The 10,988-nt window shown below is 45.8% G+C and overlaps 2 protein-coding genes across 2 annotated transcripts; both read left to right on the top strand.

Annotated features, from left to right (window-relative positions):
* The first annotated feature begins 2,032 nt into the window (after window positions 1–2,032).
* Window positions 2,033–4,227, top strand: LOC141803024 (homeobox protein Hox-A2a). Its single transcript, XM_074686886.1, has 2 exons — window positions 2,033–2,732; window positions 3,323–4,227. Exons 1-2 carry the CDS (start codon window positions 2,366–2,368, stop codon window positions 4,057–4,059), a joined length of 1,104 nt encoding a protein of 367 aa, XP_074542987.1. The 5' UTR covers window positions 2,033–2,365; the 3' UTR covers window positions 4,060–4,227.
* Window positions 4,228–8,375: 4,148 nt separating this feature from the next.
* hoxa1a (homeobox A1a) lies at window positions 8,376–10,189 on the top strand. The gene is made up of 2 exons (XM_074687087.1): window positions 8,376–9,066; window positions 9,416–10,189. The coding sequence occupies exons 1-2, from the start codon at window positions 8,460–8,462 to the stop codon at window positions 9,790–9,792; spliced, it is 984 nt and encodes a 327-aa protein (XP_074543188.1). The 5' UTR covers window positions 8,376–8,459; the 3' UTR covers window positions 9,793–10,189.
* The last annotated feature ends 799 nt before the right edge of the window (window positions 10,190–10,988 follow it).

The raw sequence follows: 10,988 nt of genomic DNA, 5'->3' as shown, positions 1-10,988 counted from the left end.
TATGGTTAGCAGGGAAACCTAGAACAATTGAACCATGGTGTGTCACGAGAAAAAAAAGAGAGAGAAAATGCATTGGGTATTTCTGCATTCACACACTCACACACAGACAGAGTGATACACGCGCAGACATGCACACGCACTCACAGCCAGACACTGATTTGACCCATATGCGCCATGCTCAGGTAGCGCATAAATAACGTTTATAACTGAAACTGAAGATTTTGTATTTCTTTCTTTGCATCTCCCTCCGTGGGAAAGAGGTCTTAAATCAATCCTGCTGTAAGACAAGTGTGTAAGACAGGCTTTGGGTCCACTAAAAGCCGCCACCCACTCCTTTCCTCACACACAAAGCCCGTGCGTAATTCCAGAAAAGCCATCCATCTCTTCCCCTAGCAACTCTACAAGCTCTGGTCCTCCTTGCAAACCCACACTTCTCGCAAAAAGCTATAAATACATTTCACTGTGCAAATAAACTCTCAACTAAAAAAAAAATCCAGGTATGAAAGCAGCTTCGCCCCTACTCACCGCTGGCGCGTTCATACCTTCTCCTCAGAAGAGGAAATGGTGGCATCTCGTGAAGCTGGATTCTTATTTATCTTCTAAAAATCCCTGAAGCGACAGCCCGGGTACTGCGAGCAGAAACTGGTTCTAATCTGAGTGGCCAGTGTTTCTCGCCGCTTCCTGGCTGCATTTGATCCAGAGGAGAGTTAGAAGCCTTAAATGTGTTGTGAGGGCACCGAGCTGTCAGACCTTTTGGCGAGTAAGATTGATCGCGCACAGGCTTCCAGGACTCTTTGTTTGGTATATAAGCAACAAACTGAGTGAGGCCTTCCACTTCTCCTCTTCCTCTCTCTTATACTCACCACTAAGCCGTATATTTTTTGAAAGAATGAATTTACGACATGTACAACTTGATGAAAAACATACCGAATGCGGCTTTCCCAGATGATTCTGGAAAGGCTATAAAACCGCTGCAACACCGCGGGGCAGAGCCATTCAATAACACTCTCTCGACATTATTACACTGCAAATGGGCTCGTTTTAAATGGTCGATTGCGAACGTATTATTGTTAGCTTTATCGTGATTTCAGGTAGAATTGATTCTGAAAAAAAAGCGAGGCGCTACCTTAGCATTGGAGCTACTGTGCTCATAAACACGACTTTTCCCTTGTGGTGTTAAAGTCTCAGCACAAAGATGAAAACATTATTAATCATCAAAAAATAGAACATTTTACACAACGGATGTCTATTCAGGCAACCTTTGATTGTGAAAATAAAAATGGTTATTAGCAAACATAGGTGAGTAAATATGTGTTAAACCTGGTGAATTTGGGGTATAATTTCAAACATGAGCACACATGTCCTCTTTAAATGTGAATAATCGAATAATCCACATACTTTGATACCATATTTAAAGAGACTTCTAATACAAAGGCTAATAAAACAGTGCTTATGTGTTCGCACGTCCACACACAAACACACACTCATTAGTATCTGTTCACAAGTTTTGTGGAGCTTATCTGTAAATGTTTAACAGCTGTTATGAGATGAAATGGTCTGACTGTGTCATATCCGTCAGTATTAACCTAATGGATGGGCTTTTTATTGCAACACATGTCAATGGATGCACTGCATATTTCACTGTTATGCATCCGAGCAGAAGCCCAGCTACCCTCCAGCTTCTGAGCAGGCAGAGTGGCTGGGCTTTGCCTCTGTCGAGAAGTCTCAAAATCAGTTGAAAGGGGTATGTTTTTTTTTTCCTTCCATATCTGAAGGCAGACTCTTTCCTATATGAACAGCTACTGGCGTGAAATGTGTGGGTGTGTGGGTGTCTGCGTGTGAGTGTGTGGTGGGGGCGTTCTCGACTGACATCTTCAAACAATACGAGAAAGAGGAGTGCACGAATCCGCGCACCCCAGGCTGGGCTCCTTCTCTGTAATAGTGAGCGTCAGCCATTCTTAAAAACACACATTTTGTAGCTTAGTGGAGTGGACTGGAGGGGCGCGAGGAGCATAAACTGAGCGGACAAAGATGTAAATAAAAACAGTCGTGCCCCAGCTGAGCGAGGCGTTCTTCAGCAGAGTTTTTGGATCAATCAGGCAGACAGGGGCTTCTTTTGATTAAACCCCAAATTGTCATTGGGCAGAGGTAATCATGTGACAGGCAATTCGGTCCAATTTCAACCTTGTCTCCATGAATTCAATAGTTTAATACTCGCTTGGTCCCCATACGGCCGTAATCAGTGAAATAGAAAAAACACCACCAGGAGATTTTTTTTAATGATTTTTTCTTCCTCGTCCTCACTGAGCCGCAACATTTCTAAAATATACGCGTGCAAACTTTCCTCGGCTCTCAGGGAGCGGAGATGAATTACGAATTCGAGCGAGAGAGCGGTTTTATCAATAGTCAGCCGACGCTTGCTGAGTGCCTGACATCTTTCCCCCCTGTCGCTGATTCATTTCAAAGTTCATCAATCAAGAGCTCGACGCTTTCACGCCCGACACTGATTCCTCCTCCCTTTGAGCAGACCATCCCCAGCCTCAACCCGGGCAGCCATCCGCGGCACGGCCGACCCAGGCACAGCCCCGACGGATGCAGCCCGCTGCCCACAGCCTCTTTACCCCCGGAGTACCCGTGGATGCGCGAGAAGAAGGCGTCCAAGAGGAACCACCTGCCGACCTCTACAGCCACCACCACCATCTCTAATGGACCCGTGTGTTTCTCCCCGAAAGGTGGGTTCATTTTCGAACACTTACTGCAGGAGAGTTTACTACCTGGAGCTTATAGAGAACCAAGGCCCTTCACTTAAAAAACAACCGGGAAAAACACACAGTTTTTTTATCCTCAGATTTATGGCTATTTCGTCGTCGCTGTGATTCTGTACAAGCTAGGTGGGGAAAAAGTTTTGGTAAAGTTTGGTGGTGTAGATGATTTATTCCCTGAGCCGTAGCAGAGTTTTGATGTGTGACAGTAATGAAGAGTGATGGAGTGCCGTTGCCGAGGAGGGCAGCTGGAGCATTCATTAGTATCCCACACCAACTTGGACCTCACTGCTTTTATTTAGTTTGCTTCCCCATCATGTTGCACATTATTTTATGAGTATAACAGTCTGATTAGAATCTTTAGGTTGCGCTACTTTAGGCTGATAGGTTTAAAATCTTGGGTCAGTAAAGCTCCAGCGGCCATTTTGCTGCAGCATGCTGTCAGCCTCTCTCTGGTGGTTTGAGGGAGCCGTAATGTTAGATTAACGGGCAGCAGGGTTATGTAACTGTTGTGTCCTGCGTTTTTTAATCCCATGCTACCGTGCTTGCTTGTTTTCCAGGCTCGCCTGAGATTGTGGAGAGCGCCGGGGGAGGAGGAGGAGGAGGCTCCCGGCGGCTGAGGACAGCGTACACCAACACGCAGCTGCTGGAGCTCGAGAAGGAGTTCCATTTCAACAAGTATCTGTGCCGGCCGAGGAGGGTGGAGATCGCGGCCCTGTTGGACCTGACCGAGAGGCAGGTGAAAGTGTGGTTCCAAAACCGGCGTATGAAGCACAAGCGACAGACGCAGAGCAAGGAGAACCACAACGGGGATGGGAAAGGGCCGTGCGCCGAGGACGGCATCCACAGCGAGGAGGAGGAGGACGAGGCGGGTCCCCTGTTCGAGCGGAGCGGGGCCCTGTTGGAGAGAGATACCTGCTCCTTTCAGAATAACTCTCTCAGCTCCACGCAGCAGCTCCACAATAGCGAGGCTTTGGGTTTTGCTGCTGCGCCGCTGAACAGCAATGACAAAAATCTGAAACATTTTCCCAACCCGTCACCCACTGTTCCAGGCTGCATGTCAACAATGGGCCCCGGCTCGGCATCTGGCCCGGACAATGGCGACAGTCCCCCGGCCCTGGATGTTTCTTTACATGATTTTCAACCTTTCTCCTCGGATTCCTGCCTACAGCTCTCCGACGCAGCCTCGCCCAGCCTCTCAGAGTCTCTGGACAGTCCAGTGGACATTTCCACGGATAGTTTCTATTTTTTCTCGGAATCTCTGACCACAATCGACCTGCAGCATCTGAACTATTGACTGAAATCAATCAAAGTAATTCTTTTCCCCCTCCTCTTTGGACACTAAAATCAGGCTTCGGTGGTATTAACTCTGTTATTTGTATATTCGGTACATTTATTCTGTTGATATTTGACTTGACGATTAATTCAAGGTAAGGCTGAAATTAAATCACTGAAATAGCTCTACTACAACTTGTAATTACCAGAACAAATTGATCTCTTGGAATGGAAATTATGAGTGTGTGTGTGAATAATTATACAATATTAGGCCTATGGAACTTGGTCCTTTTTATTTTTGTATAGCTTCCAATGTCTTGGATATTTTTGTTAGAATACAAATAACTTGCTACAATCTTTTCTCTGATGTTGTGACTCTTTTATTTTTTATATTTCCACAGTGAAAATTTTATTTGAAGTATTCATGCAGAAAAGATCTAAAAAAAGAACCAAAAAAAAGTAGGGCGCTAAGAGTTAAGGACATTATGACATTATGCAAATTTAACAACAGGTTGTTAATGAATATAAATTATGAAGAACGGGTTGAGTTGTGGAGGCAAACAGGTTTTAAATTAACGTTTCTACGTTGATTAAATCTAAAATAATTGACTTGGATGTTTTGGGTGGGAGCATGTGAGATTTTTTTAAACAGTTCTTTTTTTTATTTTTTATAAGCTGGTTAATTTAAACTTCGGGGAGGGTACTTTTTGCGTAGTTAAATTGTTACAACCCAGTCTGAAAGCAAGCATTTATTTCACGCATTACTGGCGCCAAGTAGTAACTTTTAATAAGCTGACCTGGTGTTTTTAATTTTTTTGTAAATGCCAATGATTTTTCTACGCTATGCCCAAACCTCCTAGCAGTAAGTTATTTTCATTTCCACCATTTAACTTCATACTATTGGAGAGTAAAAGCAAATACTAGCCCGGATCTTAGCATGACAGCACTCTTAACATTGTGCGCATGTTGCAGCCGAATGCCCGAGCCATGTTTGCCTTCAGGAGCTCATAAATCACTCCGTGGCATGAATGAGACGGACATTAAGGAGACCAATTGTGGCGTAATGTGCACAAATAAAACCCCACTTACATTTTCATACGGGACTCCCCAATTCCTGCGCTAAAAGGGGGTTGAGTCCTTGCATGCGTTTGGTCATAATTCATTTTTATAGCTTGTTTAAACACGGCTCTGGCTGTAACTCTGACTCGGCCACAGTGGCAGCGTGCAGAAGCTGCCTGCAGGTTAGAGGCTGCACTATTTCCCTCTGTGCTAATAGACCAAACTCTAAACAGACTTCTTGTGGACTACTTGTAATTTATCAGCCAACATTTGCTTATAATAGCTGCAGAGGGAGTATCAGTAGGCAATATGTGGCTGCCATTTTTAAGATATTTCGTGTGTTTTAACAACATTATTGAAGCAGTTCTATTTAAAGTATTGTGAGTTCAATACAAGGATCATGGAGGTCTTGCTCTCTTGAGTTGCTCTTGCGTTGACTTATGGGAATCATTTATTAGCTCATGCTCTGCTTGACTCAATATGCTTTCCCACTTTTGCAGCTTGTGCGAGAAACAACCACTGGTTGCGTCACAGATCGATTCACAGTCTGAACTACACGGGCGAAATTCACGAGCTCGAGAGTTCAGCGGTGGTTTATCGAACAATCTGGAAATCATAATCAGCCCATCGACTGGCTGAACATTATTAGCCTACTGGTTAACTTGTGTGTGTGTGTTCTAAAGGGAGGTGTTACAAGGGGGATGGTGTGAGCCTCCAGTGACTGTAACCACAGACCCAGTAACCAAATCATTCCGAGACAGCGCGCCTTTTCTGCGCACATGTGTGCGCAACACAAAGAGCCAAGAAAGCTCCAAGGCCTGGTGAAGTTTCCACATGCAGCAGGATTCACTGCGCCCACACACTCAGTGCTGAGGCAGAGGCAGCTGGGAAGACAGAAAGAGAAGGGAAAGAGGAGGGGGTGGTGGTATTGACCCCACTGCGCCTTTTTTTCCCCCTCCCCGGTGGGAAGTTTGCATCATCTCCTCACTTTCTTTAACATTCCACAGGCTTGAAATAGAAGACATTTCGAGACATTTGAGGTTATTCAAGTCACTTTTAGTAAATCATGTTTACATATTTACCTAAAATAAAGTTGCAATAAGTAATAAGAAACCAAACACAAGTGAAAGTGGCAGTGGCATGTGGGAGACTGCAACATACTCAGTTGAAAAAAACGTAAAGCTTAAAGCTCCTGTGAGGAGTTTTTACTTGTGTTGAAACAGACTGAAACTGATGCTTTTGCATTTGCATAGAGAAGAATTACAATATTTTATTTCTTTAACTTTATTTTAATGCCTGTAATCAATGCTACAGGGTTGGTGTACCGCAAAGTAATCTCTGGCCTCTACAGAAACAGACTTTTAAACGAATATTCAAAATGACTGAAAAGTTTGCCTCAAAAACAAGATAAGATTTTTGATTAAAAATGTTATTAACTCGCATTCAAGACAAAATCAGTAGAGATACACTGTACCCCTTTTCTACAGTCGTTTGGGGCGGGGTGTCAGAATCAACACAGGAGCTTTAAGTTGATACAGCAACCAAATTTTAACACTTGTGTCAACATCATAGCTTAGCAAATGTCTCCCTCATAGATTTTACAAGACAGTTGAATTAACAGTGGCATTCAGGCCCAGATCTTTTTCATCCATGCAACTGGTCTTTGTACAACTCCACAGTTTAAATACTTAGTTTAAGCTCCTGGGTTTTAAGCTGTTGATGTCTTTGTATGACCTACAAATGAGGCCATCAGAAAGATGAACGGTTATTTCTATAAAATGAGTATATGCCTGCTACCCTGAATCAGACTCAGGTGTCAGAAGATTAAGACTCAGGTGCCTTAATCTCATATATCCCTCTTTCAGAGTTACAAAATGCTAACCCAAACTCAACAGTAAAATGTACTGTACAGGATCAGCAAAGATCTAAGACACACCATGATGTCAGCTTTGATATTATGTTGCATGGTCTGTCTGTCATACCACATACTGCCAGTGGGGGCACTCTTCTCCCCATGTGACCGTCTCTTCCTTTCTTCCTTCCCCTCCCCTCTCTTTTCCTTCCTCAGTGAGAGGTTGGCTCTGCACTCAGCTATTGCTACACCACAATTCTACCACGCTCTCCCCCTTCCTCTCCTCATCTCAGTCCTTTCCCTCTCGCAGCACAGCTTTCTGTGGCCATTAATTTCGCCAACAGCTTTATTTGATGAACTTAACGGGATAATCAGCCCACACTCGCACCTCAGGCTATATGTGCACATTATAGCTCCAGTACGGGCCGCGCATTATCACATCATTTGATCACCATACATGCATAATGAATACATGTGGGAGTGAAATCAGAGTAGACCCTGTGACCCCGGGAGAGAAAAATTAATTCCACATCAACTTAATGTTTAATGTGTTGTCTTGTCGTTATATCACCTGTGACCTCACGGGAAGTGCTCAAAGCAGCCAGATGTTTTTAAAACGACCTTCATGGTGTGTAAAGTTAGAAAAATAAAAAGCGCTCTGACTTTCTGCTTGAGTCAGGAGTGAAGACTTCCTGCCTCTCCCTCACTGTCACACTGTGGAAATATTTGCTGAGCCAATCTCTCACAGTGTTAAAGCGTGAAACACTTCGCATCGGAATGGGACACTGAGAGCCCACATAGCCTGTGGCAATAACACACACACACACACACACACACACACACACACACACACACACACACACACACACACACACACACACACACACACACACACACAGCCATCCATCTATCCAGGAGAGAATGACACTATTATACATATGGCATCTCACGCACAGAGGGCACACGTGCGCGCAAACGCACCAACACTCTGATACACGCGCACACCTTCTCCCCGCTCTGTTCCAAAAATACCGTACCTGAGGTCAGGGTGCAGGTCGTCCTCGCGGAGAGGTTGCAGAGGGTGAAAAGTTAATCTTCCCCGGACAGAGCAGCGCGCATCAGGGGGTTAGAAGCCGCCGTTCTCAGCTCTTCATGCGACCCCGGAGCTGTCCGCCGCCGTCTGCCTCCCAGCTCATTGTTTGCTCGGCCAATACATTAGCGGCGACGCGCGTCACCTTGATCGACGAGCGCCTGGAATTTAAATAGCCACTCAAACACCAATCTGTCACCGGCTGAGGGGATAAGGACAAGTGCCTCACTGGCTGACCCGGGGCCCACGTGACAGCACCCGTTCATTGATATCGGGCCGTGCGCCCCCCTCCCGCTTCTGATCAGGACAGAGTATAGGTAAAGGTTGGCACGGTCACCCAGGGTAAGAGGGGGAGAGAGGAAGATATCAGAGGGTGTCTGTGCTGCGGACGGTCCCTCGGTCTCGTTTGAACGATGCTACAATGAGCAGCTTCTTAGACTACTCGGTGATGAGCGGTGAAGGTGGCTCGTGCTCAGTAAGGGCTTTCCACTCGGACCACGGGATTACAACTTTCCAATCGTGTGCAGTGACTGTTAACAACTGCAGCGCGGATGAGCGTTTCATGGCAAACAGGGCTTCCCCTGACATCATCTCCCACCAGCCGGGATCATACCAGACTACTGCGAGCTCACTAGGTCTCGCCTATGGAGCCCATCCGGCCTGCAACTCCAGCTATGGACCCCAGAGTTTCTGCACTACATACAACCATTATGCGCTTAACCAGGAAGTAGACTCCACAGCAGGGTTCCCCCAGTGCGGCCCGCTCATGTACTCGGGCAACATTTCCTCCTCCATGGTCTCTCAGCATCGCCAGGGTTACAGTGCAGCACCCCTGGGCCAGCTGCAGTATGCCCACGCAGCATATGGCGGCGGGCACGAGCAAGCAACCTCTTTTCCTGGGTGCTCGAACCCACTTTCACCTCTGCATGCAGCTCACCTGGAGGCATGCTGCTCACCTCTGTCAGAGGGAGCATCTTCAGCACAGACCTTCGACTGGATGAAAGTCAAGAGGAACCCACCAAAGACAGGTGGGTGTCAAATGGTGCTTAAAACATTAGCTCAGGAGTATAAATACCTTCAAATTGAAAGTAATAAGACAGTTTGGGAGATTTTTGTTCCCACAAAAGAGTAATTTCAAACTAATGTCAAGTGACAGGTGTTGTTTTGCACAATTTCAAATCTGTAAAATGTATTTCAGCATGTTTAAAAAGTAGCTGACAGTTTACTGCAAGATGTTACTGCTGCGTAAAAGTTGTGCCATGCTGCGTAAAAGTTGCTGCAGAGCTGCGTAAAGGTTGTTCCATGGCACATTTATGGCTGTCGTTTGCTATGAATAGTGAACATTCAGGGTAAGTCTGTTTGTTTCTCTATCCGCAGGTAGGACTGGGGAGTACGGTTACGGGGGTCAGCCCAACACAGTCCGAACCAACTTCACCACCAAGCAGCTGACCGAGCTGGAAAAAGAGTTCCACTTCAACAAGTATCTGACCCGTGCGCGGCGTGTGGAGATCGCAGCCGCGCTGCAGCTGAATGAGACTCAGGTGAAAATCTGGTTCCAGAATCGCAGAATGAAGCAAAAGAAGAGGGAGAAAGAGGGGCTGCTTCCTGCCAAAGCTACATCCTCTGACTCGGGGGAGAGGATTCAAGATAAAATGGACGATGCAGAGTCTGAGAAGTCAATCTCAGCACCCTCTACTCCATCTCCTTCATCCACAGTCTCATCCACAGGAGCAGATCCTTACTCCTCAAACTGAACTGCCTCTTTACCTCTATGGGCCACAGGTGGCCTGTGCGTACAAAGTTTATACCCAGTGCACCAAACAAAAGTCACGGTCGACGGAAAGCATCTGTGAACATGTAGGATGAGTGTATGCACTATTTGGGACTACGGAAGAATATGAACCATTTCTGGGTGATACGTTTGTTTATATGGTGTTTTGTGTTCAAAGACATCATCGCTGCTCAAACAAATGTAGGCCATGGTTTGAAGTGTAGCTATTTTATTTGTAATCTGTTGTCAAATACGTGTTGCGTCACGACGGTGTGTATACCCCTCAGACTTGTTTCTGATAAATTCTGTTTCCTGTGAAGTCACAAGTCTGCAACCACAAAAAATACCTCAAATGTGCCAAAGTTGTGCGTCATGGCCATGACCGGGCTGGTTGCACTGGATGCCCTCAAGAAAGCAGCCCACAATCAACGAGATGACCTCGTTTAGGAGTCTTTAAAGTGCATTCTTAGTGTACATCCTAAATCACTTTCACCTCTGTGTTCAGGGCCTGTGTTTGTGTGTCTGTGCGCTGGTCTGAATGCATATAGTGTGAGATTTTGCATGATGCGTAATGCTTTCATGTATTATTTGCAAGGCGCTGAGTTTTATCAGTTGGAGAGTCAGTCAAGTTTGTCCCAAGCTGTTATGTGTTGTCTGTATATTCCAGTGGAGCACACACAAGATGTTTTGTCCATAGAGACGTTTACGGGTCAATCGTGTGTATTAAAGTACGTTTACCTCCAAAAAAAATCACTCTGTGTCATTGTTGAAAGGAATTCCTGACAGAGACAGCTTTAGGGAGGATTTTCATGGGATTTTGAAGCGGGTCTTCCAACGAGATGTTTATTGTAATCTCTGTCCACGTCCCTATGTTTCGGGGGCTGCACGTCTCTCTTTGACGCACGGCAGAGTCTTTCAATGTATGCTGCCGCGCGCGCGCCCGTCCCTGGGGTAAACAGTTATTGGCATAATAAAGGCATGTTTATCCACGGAGGAGATGAGAGCGCGGACGTCAGCGTCATTTGTGATGACAACCTTATCGAACCCTCGGCTTATTGAGGGGACAAAAAAGAAACTCTATTGATTAAAACATCGAGGTTAGGCTATTGACAGGGATGGGGCCCCACTGGCCCTGTCAGCGTTAACTCCTCAGTTTCCCCTCAAGTCACATGGAGGTGT

This window comes from Halichoeres trimaculatus, unplaced genomic scaffold (assembly GCF_033239565.1).
Source record: "Halichoeres trimaculatus isolate MK-OKI-2021-1 unplaced genomic scaffold, fHalTri1.1 fHalTri1_scaffold_14, whole genome shotgun sequence".
NCBI classification, from domain to species: Eukaryota; Metazoa; Chordata; class Actinopteri; order Labriformes; family Labridae; genus Halichoeres; species Halichoeres trimaculatus.
This window is presented reverse-complemented; position numbering and strand designations above follow the sequence as displayed.

Excerpts from the sequence above, each read along its gene's own strand:
- LOC141803024 (XM_074686886.1), top strand. The coding sequence starts at position 2,366 with ATGAATTACGAATTCGAGCGAGAGAGCGGTTTTATCAATAGTCAGCCG. Across the intron at positions 2,733-3,322 it reads CGTGTGTTTCTCCCCGAAAG|GCTCGCCTGAGATTGTGGAG; the intron begins GTGGGTTCATTT and ends CTTGTTTTCCAG.
- hoxa1a (XM_074687087.1), top strand. The coding sequence starts at position 8,460 with ATGAGCAGCTTCTTAGACTACTCGGTGATGAGCGGTGAAGGTGGCTCG. Across the intron at positions 9,067-9,415 it reads GAGGAACCCACCAAAGACAG|GTAGGACTGGGGAGTACGGT; the intron begins GTGGGTGTCAAA and ends CTCTATCCGCAG.